The sequence below is a fragment of the Solanum lycopersicum genome, chromosome 2 (assembly GCF_036512215.1).
Source record: "Solanum lycopersicum chromosome 2, SLM_r2.1".
In the NCBI taxonomy this organism is placed as follows: Eukaryota; Viridiplantae; Streptophyta; class Magnoliopsida; order Solanales; family Solanaceae; genus Solanum; species Solanum lycopersicum.
In genome coordinates, this window is record NC_090801.1 from 61,258,936 (window position 1) to 61,275,779 (window position 16,844).

Genomic DNA, 16,844 nt, shown 5'->3' on the forward strand with positions numbered 1-16,844 from the left:
AAAAGACAAGGAAATACATATTTTAGAGCCAAATGTCCACCAAAAAAGGCGCATTTATAGGTCCCAAAAAGGGCATCTTTCATCAATCGTTTCTTGTTCCTCAAGCATAAGGGCAAACAAGTCATTTTACTATGTTAATCAAACCCTACTATTGCACTATTACCTATATATGTGTAAGGGGATCTCTTTGCTTGGCCCTGTGATTCCTCATATGGGAAAAGGGGGTGGGGGGCTTAGAAGGAGGGTTTTGAAGCAACTTTTCCTTATCAAAAAATACTCAAAGATGGATCTAGAATTTGAAGTTAATTTGTAAAATTTTATTAGATTGGTGTGGATTTTTGGATGGATTGGGGGATTTGAATGAAGTTGAGAACAAAAAGGATGAAAGGATCAAAAAACATGGGTATGGAAGAATTGGAAGGGCTTATTCTTTCATGGTAAGTACTTTGTGCAAGTGTATTTTGTTGTTTTCAAATTTGACTAGCTCTTTGCAAGGTTTGCATTGTGTTTTGAAATTGTTTGTTAGTTGGCTATATAGCTTTGATTCCCAAAGACAATTGTGTTATATGAGTCTAGTTCTCGTAGAAGTTGCATCTTTACTAATTTCTTTGTTGTTTGGATTTGGATTAGTAACGTATTTAGATGCCTCCATATTGTTGGGAAGTTGTTCTCATCGCTTTTCAAACTCTAGCTTGGGCGGTCGAGTTATTGGGAGACATTTCACAAATAGGATAGGTGGTTAAATTGATTGACAAAGACTTGTTGTGGGGTGAGTGTTTGACCGAGCAGATTGAATATGAAAATTTTGATCACATATCGAATAAATTACAATCCAAAAAGATTTCAATGGAATGGATATTTAAAGTTCGATTTTGGATTGATTGATTTGGATGTTTTGGATTTGATTTTTGAGCGTTTAAGCCCGTTCATAACAACTAACTATTCCAATTCACCTAATATATTTTGCTTTTTAATTGTGATCACCTTGTTGATCATGTTGTCTAATTAGAGAGCGTGTGAGTCAGGTTTAGGAGTTTGAGGTTCTAAATTTTAAGATAGAAGAAATGAGTTTGGGGAATCTAAATTCTTGGATAGACGAGATGATGCTTCCTTTTTTTAAAAAAAGAGAAACTTTTGTTGATGGTATTGTTAAATCCACAACGTTAGTGTTTCCATGATGCCATCTTTACCACTGAGTTATCAATCAATTTTATTAGGGATTCACAAGTTATTGAATTTGCTTGAATTCATGAACCCCCACTTAGCTTATCACTGTGTCATCAATCAATTTTATTAGAAATTCACAAGTTATATATTATTCTCTAATGCAAATATAGAATCTAGAAAATGTTATTGAATTTGTCTGAACTTACCAACCTTCACTTAGCTTACCACTATGTCATGAATTAATTTTATTAGAAATTCACATGTTATATATAATTTTCTAATGCAAATACAGAGTCTATGAGAAAGTTACTAAATATGTTTGAATCTATGAATCATCACTTAGCTTTGTTTCTGCACGTAATTTCATATTGAACCTAATAATATAATGAGTTGCACATGTACCATTGGTAGGGTTGAATATAGGGTGGATCTAATGATTCAACCTAGTGATCTATTAAGTGGATTGAGAACCACGAGACTTAAAATTTAAGTTCTAGCGGAGAAAAAAACAGTAGGTGATTTCTTCTCATAAGCCTATTTGTGTTTGGTTGATACATATTGTGGAAGTGTTAGCTAGCATAAATGAGGATGTTTAAATAAATATAAGTGCATATTATGAAAGATAGGATTAGAAAAGAAACTATTCAAGAAAAGATAGGAATGATATCTGTAATAGACAAGATGAGTGATGTAACACTAAATGGTTTGGACATGAAGAATTGGCACTTCTTAGTGAACATTGGGATGCTTAAATGAATTTATGCACATATTAGGGGAGATAAGATAAGAAAAGAAACTATTTGGGATAATGTAGAGTGAGTGGCCTTGCAATGGACAAAATGAGTGAGATGACACTAAGATGATTTTGGATATATGAGGAATAAATGCTCCAACAAAAGGTGTGGTAGGCAAAAAAGTCTTGGATTAAGGTTATTAGACATGAATCACATGATTTGACACATATGTGGCTTATCAAATACAAGATTATGGATAGGAAGATATGAAGATTGACGATTAAGATTGATAGATTTTTATGTAGTTGAGGTTTGTTTGGTTCCCGGATAATTATTACTATTGTTATCTTCTCCTGGTTTTATTCTTTGGTTTTTGTGTTACCCATTGTTTATTATTGCTTCTTATTTTTTTCTTAGTTGTTTTCAACACATCTTCGTTATTATATTAGTTTTAATTTTTTATATATATTTTTTTAACTTGAGTCGAGGATCTATTGATTCAACATCAATATCTTCACAAGATGAGGTTAGATGTTTACACATCCTCTTTTCAAAACCTCATTATGGAATAACTAAAGAGGTCATTTGATAGGGTGTATACGAATATTGTTAAATAAAGTTAAATAGAGTGTACTAGTGATGTTTGCATTAGTTATGTTGAGATCATTATTTATGTATTGTTTGTTTTTTGGTGTATTAAAATAACATGGTGAAATTAAATTCTCCGTGAAGATGCAGAGTACCAACGACTAGATGATAAGACCTTGTGGACCTTAATTATAGCTTCGTAGTGACGACCTTAATTGAATATGTAGGATAGGTGGTAAGTGATGACACACAACGACCAATCCTTAAAGACCATTCTTTCTTTTAAGGATGCCTAATTGCCACATCGATCATTTAGGGAGAGGCGGGACACTGCGAGGTGGGTAATTTATTTGAGGTGAATGCTTCTTAAAGAGTGACGGGGGTGTGCGAAGGTAGGCTCAAGCTAAGATTCTGCTCATGAGCTTAATGATATAAGTCTGTAAAATCTGAAATCGACTGGTCGACAGAGATATAAGTCGGTCATAATCGAAGTATATTGTTGTTGTTGACGCGTGTACATCTTAGTTTTAGTGCACTAAATTGATTTGAAAAAATGACCAATTTTAGAGCGATAATTCAATTAATGCTTCAAATTCTATAGGACATGCATGGTTGTTTAGTTTGAAGACATCTTATTTTAAGATTAGATATGTTAGAAATAATTATCTTAGTACTTTAAGTAAATGCTTGGTTTGTTATATTAAAAATGATATGAATTGCGTAATTTCTAAAAATAAATTTGTTTAAGAATGTGTAAAATAATTATAAAGAGGTTTTATTGGGATATTATGTCACTTTAACTATTTTGTCTTAGGATTAGTTATTTCAAGACTCTTATTTCATCTAGAAACAGTAACAACTTATTTGAGTACTGATTATTAATACTATATAATAAGATATCACAAACTTCATAACCAAACAAGAGATCAATGGATACTAAAAATTTACCTCAAAAATTGTCTCATTTTATCTCACCAAACGTCTCCACACTATTTTACGATAAAATAACAATAATTTAGTTTGTGTCAAAACCCTGAATGAATGTGATCTAATAGTTGTCGAATTCACAATGTTGATCTAGAACATGCGCATTTAGTGCTGTTTCATTAATAATGATGATACAGTTACGATTAGTATAATATGTGATTTAAGTGTGTATAAGCAACGGTAATTTGCAGATAAAAATTTACTCATATTCGGTATTGACCCGTAGTTAATCAATCCATACACGTTTGTACTTTAGCTTTTTGCATGATTATAACATACAATTTACCTCGTGAAATCACTTAATTAATACTAAAATACATTTGATTTGGTATAAACTCCCTTTGCATTAGTTTCACATTTTTCTATCTAGAAATCATTTAATACCAATCAAATTCTAAATCCCTGTTAGGCTTAAAGAGTACTATAGAAAGTATTTGCATGAAATTTCACATTGTATTCCATTATGTAATCAAATGCAAAGGTTACGAGTCTCTGTATAGGAGAAGCTGCCTTTATTGCAGGAAAAGTATGATCTAAAAAAGAATGTTCCTTTAACATTTACTTTTCTACAGGCAACAATGGTGAAGAGGGCCTAAGCTGCAAGAAATATGTATCAAAATTGTCCTTGGCCTAACACCTAAAAGAACACACAAGGACAATAGCAATAACCAAATACTAACTGCTACTGCTGCCAAAGAAAGTACTGCTATTTCTCTAAGCTATGTATGTGAGCTGCTCCAAATCTGTGACAACTTGGTTGATTGCATGAAGGACCATCTTCTTTATCTGTTACACCAGAGGATGAAACAAGTCAGTAAGAAATGGAGGCTTGTCTTAACATAGTCAGATTAAAATAAAGCATTTTTTATATGGCACCTCTAGTTTGTCTTCTCTGGCCTTGTGGCCTTTCGGCAATGTCCTGAACTCAGCTGTGAGGCGGAAACATTCTCGAATGTTTTCAGGAGAAACAAAATCAGCAGCAACTTTGGTACACGACTGGAAAGTTGAAAACAGATGGTTGGTTACTTGATGAACTTTATCATCTGGATTTTCATGGATTATTTAAGTATTGATTCTTACCTTGAGATTACGCACTTGGTGAGGGCATCCTGCAGGAATGAAAACTGACTCTCCAAGTCTTTGCTCAAATGTCCAAGGTTCAATCCCTAAAATAGTAAGCGTGCACATCTTGAGTTTATTAAATAAAATGTGATCCTTGTTATTGAGGAAAGATAACGAACAGGGTAAATTACTAACCGAATTCTTCCTTCAGTTTTCTCTTGTGCTCCAAAGTTAAGTAGAAGCTCTGGTCATGGATTGGATGAAAAACCTGATCAACCGGACAACAGAAAGTGTGCCTAAATTCCTTTGCATGCTTTAAAAGATACTCACTCAACTTGGGTACATCTTCCCTTCTGAAAATGTCCCACAATGCACCTCCAGTTGTCTCTGAATCATCAAAGGTTTTCTCCTCCCTGCTAATGTCACTAGACATCTTCATAGGATATTTATCAGCCTCGCATTCGATGCGCTCTCTTTCATCCTGAGCTCTATGCATCTGTTTCACTATTTCAATTGCCGACCGCTGCTCATCAGTTATAGCCATCTCTGCTGTGTGTGTCAAAATATTTATCTGAGCAATTCAAAATTTTAAAATATTAGCTTGTCATGAAATAAGCCTGAAAAAGTAATGGTTGCAGTCTTTGCAGGCTTCATCATGGACAGAATACAGAACTGGGAAAAGCAGTAAACTGCTACCAAGGTGAGAATAAACATTAAACTAGATTGTGGTATGTGGATTAATTTACCGGGAATGTGACAATTGTCGAACATATTGTATAGGACTGGCCATAAGGCAGAAGAGATTGGACGAATGTGGTTCTATATATTTGAAATAAAATTTTAGTTTTTTTTGCTCATTTTGGAATTTTCCTACAATTGAGATACCTTCTTGCCAAGGTCCTTGTCGATTTGGTTATAGTTTTTGGATGTGAGCTAAGGTAATATCCTCCAAATTGTGATTTCAAGTATTAACCAGGGCTATTCACAATGACATGACATAAGAATAAAGTGAAATCAAATGAATGAACTACAATAATCCTGTCAAAATCATACCGCATCTGACATATCACAGTGAAGCTTTGTCACTGAATCCCCTCTCCCAAGTTCCTCGCTGAGACCATAAGCAATGTATGTCTTTGGACCCAAATCTGGTTTTATGACTCCAGCCGGTAATTTAACAGCAAGGTTCAGAATCCCTATCCTTGGATCTGTGTACTCTTGGAATGGTAATGCACTGATGAATTCATCGCAGTGCCGAGGCAAGACTTTCTCAAACTTGTCAGATGGTGGCCAATCTTTAAGTTTGAGCATTTCAGGCCAAAGATTTTCATACCTTCTGCCTTCCGTATAACCTTTAAAAAATTTTCGAGTATTGATCGGAACCTGCAAAAGTTTTATGTTATTTGATGATTTAGCACAATGGCAGATGATCATATTTTAATAACACCATGAAGCTATTCAAGAAGCAATGCTTAAATACGAGAAAAAAAATTTCTTTAATAAAAGGATACTAGTAGCAAAACAAACCCATTAGAAAACATGGTAACTACCAAGTGAATGGGGAGAGGGATGATGAATAAGTGGAATGAGAAAGGTACTAAGCTTGTGGACAAGGTAGAAAATGCAGACGAATGAGGAAAAACCTGACAATTGGCCAGACAGTCGATAGCTTTCACTTCCGACATACTTGTAAGGATCTTGGAATCAGTGCCCTCACACAATGCACGCCACATAACCATTGGTTCCCAGCTTAAACCACTTGTATGTGCAAGAACATTTTGCACAATCACTGGTTCACCTTTGGCCCAGTGTCTACGAAAGTGTAAAAGTGCATCATCCTCTATTGCGTCCTTTGCAGTAGGGAAATACAAGTAGTTGTCATCAGAACCAACTCTTGAAGCCGCTCTGTGTAACTGTTCAGGGTCATCCGTTCTACAAATCGGCTGGGAAATAATCTCGGAGAAATTGCATTGAATCAGAATCCTTTCTGCTTTTGCTTCCAAGGTTGATATCCAGTTTTTTGGTAGCAGGTGCTTGAGCTCTAGTACAAAATTTCCACAACCACCAATTGCTTCAGGAGCACACATGATATTACCATCATAATTAGTAACCCAAGTAATTGGTTTGTTCTGGTCCTGTGGAATTTCCATATCATCATAACGTTCAGGCTCTGCGTCTCCACCGTGCATGTAATCATAACCTATATTTGGATATTTGACAACTGCTTTTTTACTATTTCCTAAACACTTTCCTTCCCGAAGCTCTTGGCAGCAACTTATACATAGCTCGTATGAGCAATCTGGGCAGCTTCGATGAAGATCGACTATTGAAGTTGAACAGTTGTCGCTGCTCCAAGGCCAAGGAATCAATAAGAATAAAACCTCCAAAAAATAAGGTATAGCTGAAAAAAAAAACAAGAGAAGATGTATTACCAGTAAACTCGCTCCTCATTGTGACAAAGTGATTGTTTAATATCAACTGAAGATGAAGATACCCCTGTGATAAAAACAGCGAACAATGTAAGAAAAGTTTTATCGGAGTCGGTCTTGTTTTTAGAACTTAGATACATACCACGAATAGAAGACTCTGTCTCTATCTCCTGAATTTGTTCCTGATGAATTTCTTTTAGAAAGGGAAGCAGCTTGATAATCAAATACTGCAAATGCTTGATCTTTTCACGATCAGGGAGATCCCTTTTTGATGTCTTCAAAAGAAATATTTAACAGTAATTAGGAAACAAAAGCTACAAGCTCATTTTGTTCGATTAAAAAAAAAGAAAAGGCAAACCTTAAGCATGCCACTTGAGTGTAAGCAGAAGTTGCAGTTACATTTTCCACGACAATATGGGCAAGCCTCTGAGACTTCCTCTTCTTCCAATTCAGAATACCTGCTCACCAAAAATAAATAGCAGGAAGCTTAAAATGAGGTTAAAACTCCATCTCACACTAAAAGAGAATCACTAAGCATTTGGACAGCAAGATAAGAGATACACATTAGAGGTTTACCATTCCCTGATGCACTTGATACAGTAAAATTTCTCTTTACACTTAGTACAAGGAACAACAGTTCTTCTATCACTTCTTCTACATTGATGACAATTTACCTGCACAGGATAAAATAAATAAGTCATCGTCTGAAAGAAATAAGTAAAACAGAGAAGAAATGACATTTAAAGTGAAAGATGAATAACAAGAGCTTAACCTTCACGTTTTTAGATCTATCTATTCCATTTCTTGAAATTGTCGAACCAGAAGACGATGTGGAGGAAGGCAATGAACTACAAGCAGATAACTTCACAGAATTATATACTATATCTCTCAGACTATCTTTAGGTTTTGACTCATGTGAAACGTCACTTCTCTGACTTCTTGAGTCACTTGGTGTATGATGCCAAACCTCATACTCCTCAATATCATCCTCCCACTCATCAATATGGTAATCATGATCATATCTCTTGACTGATGCAGCAGCACGTCTGACTGATGTCCTTTTATCCACTGCATCTTTCTCATAAATTCTCTGCTTCTTTTTTCCATCCTTGGACATATTTGACTTTTCCTTGCACATATTCCAGTCATCATCGTTTTCATCCATATTATCCATTGTACTATCTTCTTGAGGACTCTTCTTCTTGCTTGACGTTCCTAGACATTGTTCTCCATTTAATTTAGCAGGTGCCCAGGAAGGAAACGAACTACACACAGGTAACTTTCCTGAATTTTTTAATATATTTTTCTGACTGTTTTTTGGTTTTGACTCAAGTGAAACATCACTTCCCTGGTTTCTTGCGTTACTTGGTATATGATGTCCATCACTTAGTGGGAAAACCTCATACTCATCAGTATCATCTTCCCACTCACCAACATAGTAATCATTACTGTATCTTTTGAATGATGCTGTAGCACGTCGTACAGATATCCTTTTATTCTGAGCATCTTTTTCATGAATTCCCTGCTTCTTTTTATCATCCTTGGACAAACTTGGCTTTTCCTTCCACTCATATTCACTTTCATCCACCATCTCCATTGTACTCTCTCCTTGAGGAATTTTCTTCTTGTTTGACGTTCTTAGACACTGTTCTCCATTTAATATAGCAGGCACCTGCCTTATATTCTCTGAGCCTTGAACTCCACGAGTCCCTGGCATTTTCTTTCCAACCTTGGATAAAGTTGGTTTTTTCTTGCACACGCCCTGCTTTTCTTCACTTCCAAATTCCACCTTGTTCATTGTATTATCTCCTTTATGAGTCATCTTCTTTCTTGAAGTTCCCGAAGGTTGTTCTAGATTTACTTTATCAGGCATCCTTTTTGTTTGTGAATTTCCTCTCAGAAGAATGCTTTTTGTGGTGGTAGATAGTTTGAGCCTCTCCTTGCGCTGGGAAGGCTCGTCTTTCTCTTCATCATTCCCTTTATTTCTTATAGGTCCATTTCTCAGAACTTTTCCCTTGGTGCAAGTTCTCAAAAGCTTCTCTGTATTTCTTAAATTATTCAATGCTTCCTTAAGTGGCATCTGAAAGTTTGTTAAGGATCCTGGAAAATACTCTTCATCCTCTTCCTGTTCCTCTTCCTCTTCACTCTCCTCTTCTTTATCATCACCCACCAATTCATCCCAAATTTTAGAACTTAATTTCTTCTCTGCGGAACGATGATACCCCTTGGATGTGATTCTTCTATGTGAACCTTCAGATTCCTTTACAGTCATTTTTTCCTTAGCTACTGTCTTGGTTCTCAAATGTGATTTAACCATGTTCCTCTTTGGCTTTTCTGCAGTTTTTACTTTCTCTGCAAATCCACCCGATAAAAGTGCATCCTCCTCTCTGATTGCAACATTCGCGTGCCCTGGCACAGTTCTTTTGCCACGGGAGGCGCCAGGCTCAGAACAAAGCTTTGGTCTCTTGTTAGGTAACTCTATAACATTGAGCACCGATGCTGCTGCATTGTCCTTTTCAAGCTCTTCTTCATCGCGGTTTAGGATAAACTTTCTCTTCGTAAACACCCTAGACTGATTTCTCGTTCCCGGTGTGTCTTGAATCTGACTGCTCAATGGCCCTTGTTTCGCAACTAATGTTGCCATCTTCTACTCCCAACACAACTGAAAAAGGAACTTAATAAGCAAAAGTACATATATTTCATAACTATACCAACTTTAAAACCCTAATCTTCAGGATAAATAACAGATGTCATAAACAAAAAATGAATCTTAAATGCAAAAACCTATCAATCAAACATCAGCAAGCAGATTAAAGTCCTAATGCAAAAACATAGACACTGAAATGAAATCATATCAAACTAAAATCAACTAATATACTGTTTATACTCATTTAAAAGCTACAGCAAAAAAAAAAAACAGATTAATGAATAGAATTTCCAGCATAAACCGGGGTGAAACAAAGTCAACATAACCGGGTCAACAGCATCCCCTCAAACCTATTCACCATAAATAATTTTTTTATTTAAAAAAAAAAAAACCAACAGATTAAATTCTGAATCAATCCAATCCCTAATTCTTACATCAAATTATCGGCATTTCAATCTAAAACGAACAATCACATAATCCTTACAATCTATATCCCAAATTCATTCAAATTCCCAATAGTCATACGAAAATTCACAAGAAAACATAAAAAGATCAAAAAATAAACAGAAGTTGATTGAAACCCAAGATCAGATATACATAAAAAGTAATGAAAAATTCCAATTGAACTCACCTGATCAATGGATCAGTTGAAACAGCTCCGATTGAATTCCCAGGATTCTAATTCATCATGCAGTGAATTCGAAGAATTTAAAAAAGAAATGAATGGAGTGAAGACAAGGAAAGAAATTCGATCTTTTGATTTAAGGGAAAACGGAGAAATTGAGAAAAGGAATAAGGCGCAACAAAACCATGTAGAGGGAAACAAAACAGTGGGTGGTACTGTCTCTACCTTCTTTTCTTTTTTTTTCTTTTTAGGATTTGGATTTTGTAGCAGTAAATCTTTGGGTCATTTTAAGAATTATCCTAATTTGTATATACCACTATTAAAAAATATAATACTCCACTATTAGCAGTTTATAGCTACCTTTTCAACCGCAGTTATTCCGTTCACATTTATTCCTCCACTTATAATATATTTGGAAAAAAATAAAATATATTATTTTAAATTTATTAATTAATAATAAATATTATAATAAAATATGTACCTTATTTATTTTTTAGATCTGTGACGTTTATTATAGGCGAGTCAAAGTAAATTGAATGCGTATCTAAACTCAAAATTCTAATGTCTATGATCTAAATATCATTCGTAGTCCATTTAATGTAAAAGTTATTACATTTTTTACGAAGAAGAAAGAATTTATTACATTTACATTTTTTTACTTTTTTATGGATGAAATTTATACAGAATTTTTCAAAAAAAAATATTAGATCAAAAATCTATTAATATATTTATTACACCTAACTTTACTTGGATTAACGAAGACTAGCCCAGAGGCATGCCAAATTTTGCAGAATAACAGCACTTATGAGATTGTCCATATTGTATTTACCACATTTTAGCACAATGCAAGTTAATAATAAATTAAAAAAAAAACATTCAAGTTTATCTAGTATGAAATGGAACACGTATTTTATATTATAATTTCAATTCAATGAACATTTATCAAGAAGATATACGCATATTAATGAATTAGATTTTGGATTATTAAAACTAGAGCAGAAATTCATCTGTATTTTCTGTAAAATAAAACAAAGAAGGGAATTATATCTTAAAAGGAAAAATAATAACGAAACCTCATAAACTACTTAACACGTTTTAGTATGAATGCCATCAATATGTATTAATTAATTAATGGATTATATTTTTGACCAATTAAAAAATGCGACATCGTTTGTGATTGCTTAGAACTTAATATGTCAATTTAATATCTTAATCTGTAGTTTAATTAAAAGATTAGTAGAGTTATCATTAAGTGAGAGTAGATAGTTGAATGAATTGATTTTTTAAAAAAAAAGAAAACCCTATTAAGAAAAAAGGCAATGAATTTCAAGAGCTGTGATTTTCACAAGGGGTTGTGACTTTGTGATTTTTCGATGAGTTATGATTTTTTCGAAGGGTTCTGACTTTTTCGATGAGTTGTGACTTTTTTTGAAAAGTTGTGACTTTTCAAAAATGTTGTGATTTTTTTAAAGGATTGTGACGTTCCTGATGAGTTGCGAATTTTTTGAAGGATTGTGACTTTTTCAAAAATTGTGATATTTTTTATGAGTTATGACTTTTTTGAAGGTTTGTAACTTTTCTGATAAGGCACAATTAACAATACATACTAATATTTGTTAGCTATAAATAGAAGATTTTGTCTTATTTTTAAACTACTAATTTATAAGTTTATTATTTTTCTTCTTAAAAAATCTCAAGTATAATTTATAACAATTGAATAAATTTAAAATTCAACAAAATTAAGGTACTATAGAGAAAGAGTTGATGAACAAACTATAAAAATTATCGATCAATTTACACTCGTATTTTCCTACTACGATTTTTCTCACATGCATACTTCAATATATAGTTAGATTAAAAAGATATAGTTTGCATAATTTATTTATGGAAATATTTAATGATTCTTTTTGTTTTAGTATTTTTATATAAATATTAAATATAATAGATTTTTCTGTTAGTGATCTCAGAAATGAGGACCGGGTTTGTCTGGGTCTCTAAACATAAGGTTTACTAATTAAGCAGAGAAAATAATATTAATATTTAGCAGGATATATTAGTATATTATTAGAGGAAGTACAATGAAATTGTTATTAGAGTTCGTTTTTTTAAGGAAAAAAGTTCTTTAATTATGTTAGTCTAGTTGTATTCAATTAATCGATATACTCGGTGCAATAATAGGGGTGGCTCGATAGTATTAAAAAAAGATATGTGTCTTAGGTCCCTAGATTTAAGAGGCCTTTTATTTTTTTTTTATAGTAATAGGTTATAAGTTATTTTTCTAACACATATTGAGTACTATTTGTAGAAAAAGTAAACATTTCACGAAAAAGAAGAAATTTGACATATTTGGAGTACTATATCTAATGAAAAATAATTAAAAATAAGAATGATTATATTATCCAATGAAAACAAGAAGAAATAAATTATATAAAAGTTATTTACAATTTACAATTTAAGGCCCTATTTCATTTTTGCTATAGGTCACTAATACACTTGAGCCGCTCCTGTAATATAATTATTATAATATTTAGAAGTATGAATATAAATAATAATCATTTTTAATTTTTATAAATAATCTGATATCGCAACAACAATTTCGATTAAAATTAAAATATTTTTCAGATCATTTTCACTTTTTTTTTATAATGCATCAATAACAACAATGATAATAATAATATATTTAGTTCAGTTTTGTTGGTTATCATTAGAAGAAAATATGGAGATTTTATAAAATATATTTTGATAGATTTTGTTTCCAGAAAAGTAAAAATACAATATTTATAAAGACAAAAACGGTAGAATTAGGATTGTTTATGGGGCAGATAATTTTGATTTACTGTTTGATCTATCATTATTCGGTTTTTAAATATATTACTATCAAGGGCGGCTCAATGCTATCAGAGGCCTAAAGCGAAATTTCAACTAAAGACTTAAAATCTAAATGAACTTCATATCCATTATTTTTTTTGAAAAAAAAACTTGGATTTTTAAATGCAAAGTATACTTAATTCTTTTATAAATGATATTTTATCAATTGTTGAAAAACATTTGCTTACTCGCGCAATTTTTATATGAATTGTTAATATAAAACTTGATTTAAGAAGTTGATAATTTTGTATACCCCTTGTTTTACTGTGCTTGTTGTAATGCTTGAAAATCTAAGAGGAAGTAGAAAAAGAATTTACAATTCACTTTGCTCAACACTTTTCGACTATTGATACATATTTTTGATAGAAAATTACTCCAACTTACCAAAAATTTAAAGAAAAGAGTGTAAAAGGAGTTAAAAGGATAAAATAATGTGAATATTAGCATAGAGACGGTGAGGAAATAAAACAATTCTTCTTGATTTCTTCTATTTAAATGGAATTAATAAAAATAAAATAATAGTATCGTTTAAAAAATATATCTTATCATAAATAATTAATTTTTTCTTAAAAAATTAACACATAATTTATTATTGATAAAAAAATTGAGGCTCCCTAAAATTGGAGGCCTAAGACCAATGTTTTATTCAAATAGGCATAGGAGTCGGCCTTGATTATTGTGCTAATCAATTAATAAGATATCGATTGATTCAATAATGAATCAACAATTATCGGTCGGTTATCAACAAACCTGTTAAATATATTGTAAATATCTTGTATTATGGTAAATATCTTGTATTATGGTAAATTAGTTAGGAGTATATTTTGTAGCCTTATTTGTTGCTATCTTTGTGTATATAAGGATCAGTAAAATAGAGAGATGGGATTGAGGAAAATATTCTTTCATGGTATCAGTTGCTTAGGGTGCTTCTTCCGCATACGCCCCTAATTCCACCCCCTTTTCTTCTTCTATTTTTTTGTTTTTTTTTTCGCCGGCAATCTCACAATGTCGGACAAATCTTTTCATCCAGCTTTGGCTGTCTCTAATATCAAGAACCATATTTCCATCACTCTTGAGATGAAAAACGTTCAATACTCTACATGATCGGAATTATTCAAAATTCATGCTCGTTCTCATAGAGTACTAGCCCATATTATCCCTCCGAAAGAAGGTACGTCCAAACCACCTTCAAATGATCAAGAGAAGGAATTGTGGACAACTCTGGATACAATGGTTCTTTCATGGAGATATACCACTATCTCTAATGATCTCCTGCAGACCATCATTGAGCCTGATTCGACTGCTATGGAGGCCTGGATAGGTTGCGAGACATATTCCAGGACAACCAACATTTCCGTGTCGTTGCTCTTGAACAAGAATTCTCCACCACTTCTATGGAGAATTTCCCAATGCATCCTCTTACTGTCAGCATCTCAAGTCTCTTGCTGATTAGTTGAAGAATGTCGGAGCGCCGGTTTCTGATAGCCGGATGGTGTTACAGTTGGTTGGTGGCCTTACCGGAGCCTACCGTGGTGTGGGTACGCTTATTCGTCAAAGCAATCCGCTTTCTCCTTTTTACAAGGCTCGCTCCATGCTTGTTCTTGAGGAAAATGGAATGACAAAGGAGGCGGCAACCGAATCTGCCATAGTTGTAGCCTCGTCAGATGACTCCTTCGGTCATTTGACAAACACGGGTCAGTTGAAGAGCAAATATTTCAGTTCGTCAAACAAGCGCAACTCTGGTAGCCGAAAAAATGCTGGTTGTGGCTCCGGTGGTGGCTCCGACGGTGCTAGAAATAATGATAGTCGGAATCCTTCGGCTGCTGGGCGAGGCTCCGGTGCGACTCAAGCTTCGAACATGTCCCCTATTTTTTGGCAGCAAGTGTATCTTTGGGGATATGGCTGGCCCATTCCTCCTTGCACTTACCCTACTCAATGATGGACCAGGCCTGGTACTCCAAACCAACAAGCTGGACTATTGGGCCCAAGGCCACGAAATCAGCAGGCTTACATGGCGTCTGGACAGCAGCAACAGTCCGGTTCGATGACTCCTACCGATATTCAGGCTGCAATGCATACTATGTCCCTTAATCCGCCTGATCCGTCTTGGTACATGGACACCGGAGCTACCTCTCATATGACTTCCTCTTCAGGTAACTTCTCGTCTTATTTTAATTTGAGCACTCAGCCAAATAATAATATAGTTGTTGGTAATGGTCATAAAATTTCTATTCTTGATTACGGTCACACTTGTTTGCCTTCATCTAGCCCGACCCTTTCTTTGAATAATGTCCCTCATGCTCCTAAAATCATAAAAAATCTCATCTCTGTTAGAAAATTCACTACTAATAATTCTGTTAGAAAATAAAGGCATAAATGATATAAAACACCACATAGTAATAAATAAATTAAGAATAAAAAATACAATGCTAGTAAAATAATTAAAATACCAAAAATAATATTAATGCTACTTATAGGAGAGACAAGACAAAAATTAGTTATTTATAACCTACTATTCATTCATCGACTTTTATATTATCATATCATGAGTCATGTCCTTAATTAACTAAATGAAGGCTTGTCGGTTTCTGATTGACCAGAGCTCTTTCAATACGTCTTGATCTACTTCTACCTCTCTTTAAGCCCTCTAACATTAAACTTTCACACCTCCTCACTAAAATGTTTATAAATCTCTTTTTAATAGGGATGGGCATAAACACCAGAAAATCGGAACACCGAACCGAAATTTTTCAGAATTTTGGTTTTGGTATTTCGATTTTCGGTTCGGTATTTGGTTTACTTTGTTATATTTTTCGATATGTATTATTTTGGTTTTCGGTATTTCGGTTTAAACAGAAATATTATACTTTAATTTATATTATATTAATTAATAATTATTAATATTAAATAATTTTTTCAAAAAAGAAAGTAAGAAATAGAAACCTTATAATTATACTACTGATTTTCTTTTTCTCCTTTCCTCTTCCTATCCTCTTCTTCCTCTAATTCTCTTCTCCTCCAGCAGCGCCGCCCGCCGCCAGAAGAAGCAGCCGCGCCGGCCGTCCAGGCGTCCACTAGAAGAAGGCAAGAAGCAACAGCAGCCGCGAGAAGCAGCAGCACTGCAGCAGCGCCGGCGCCCGGCCGTCTGCCAGAAGAAGAAGCAGCAGTAGCTGCGCCGTGCCGTCAAGCAGCCAGCAACAGCCGCGCCGCGCCGTCCGCCAGCAGCCGCGCAGGAGTCAGGACAGCAGCCAGCAGGTTTGTCCGTTTGTTTTTTTAATTTTTTTTTTCTGATTTTGTTTTTATTACTAGTTATTGTGAATTTATTGTGATTTTTTTATATATATATAGATGGCCGAACAAAAAATTGAAAAAATTGTAAAGTTTAAAATTTTAAAAAGCCCATTAAGCAGGCCCATTAAAAAATCGAACCAAATTGATAAAAACTGAACCGAATTAAAAAAAATCGAACCAAAATATTTCAATTCGGTATTCGGTACGCAATTTACAAAAACCAAAAATCGAAAAAAAAACTTAAATCGAACCGAAATACCGAATGTACACCCCTACTTTTTAACATGCTCGAATTATTTCAAATCTCATCTCTCATTTTTTATCTACCACAAAAGTCACTTCCACCTAATCCAAATACTCCCTCCGTTTAAAAAAATATTCCTATTTTTTTTGTTTGTTTAAAAAAAATGATCCCTTTTTTTTACGATATTTTAATTTTAATTTTC

The 16,844-nt window shown here is 33.7% G+C and overlaps 1 protein-coding gene, 1 long non-coding RNA gene and 1 pseudogene across 4 annotated transcripts; 2 read left to right on the forward strand and 1 right to left on the reverse strand.

The window, feature by feature from the left end:
• The first annotated feature begins 7 nt into the window (after positions 1-7).
• LOC104645792 (uncharacterized) lies at positions 8-5,395 on the forward strand. 3 transcript variants are annotated; one of them, XR_011214763.1, is made up of 5 exons: positions 76-437; positions 4,049-4,650; positions 4,750-5,089; positions 5,186-5,238; positions 5,319-5,395. It is a non-coding gene; the product is annotated as an uncharacterized lncRNA (long non-coding RNA). The 3 variants fall into 3 exon arrangements; XR_011214762.1 differs by having other exon boundaries at positions 178-437; positions 5,177-5,238; XR_011214761.1 differs by lacking the exons at positions 5,186-5,238; positions 5,319-5,395 and having other exon boundaries at positions 8-437; positions 4,750-5,102.
• Positions 3,910-10,555, reverse strand: LOC101254269 (lysine-specific demethylase JMJ26). The gene is made up of 12 exons (XM_004233734.5): positions 10,246-10,555; positions 7,740-9,629; positions 7,544-7,641; positions 7,326-7,425; positions 7,110-7,242; positions 6,971-7,034; positions 6,182-6,884; positions 5,592-5,921; positions 4,734-5,109; positions 4,557-4,642; positions 4,353-4,472; positions 3,910-4,262 (listed from the first exon to the last, which is right to left on the reverse strand). The coding sequence occupies exons 2-12, from the start codon at positions 9,609-9,611 to the stop codon at positions 4,191-4,193; spliced, it is 3,954 nt and encodes a 1,317-aa protein (XP_004233782.1). The 5' UTR covers positions 9,612-9,629; positions 10,246-10,555; the 3' UTR covers positions 3,910-4,190.
• Positions 10,556-14,217: 3,662 nt separating this feature from the next.
• Positions 14,218-15,588, forward strand: LOC138342320 (uncharacterized; annotated as a pseudogene).
• The last annotated feature ends 1,256 nt before the right edge of the window (positions 15,589-16,844 follow it).

What these genes read in the sequence shown, in the direction of transcription:
- LOC101254269 (XM_004233734.5), bottom strand. Translation starts at nt 9,611, where the DNA reads ATGGCAACATTAGTTGCGAAACAAGGGCCATTGAGCAGTCAGATTCAA. An exon ending in ACTGTGATATGTCAGATGCG is followed by an intron (nt 5,110 to 5,591) that starts GTATGATTTTGA and finishes TGAATTGCTCAG; the next exon opens with ATAAATATTTTGACACACAC. An exon ending in ACCAAGTGCGTAATCTCAAG is followed by an intron (nt 4,473 to 4,556) that starts GTAAGAATCAAT and finishes TCAACTTTCCAG; the next exon opens with TCGTGTACCAAAGTTGCTGC.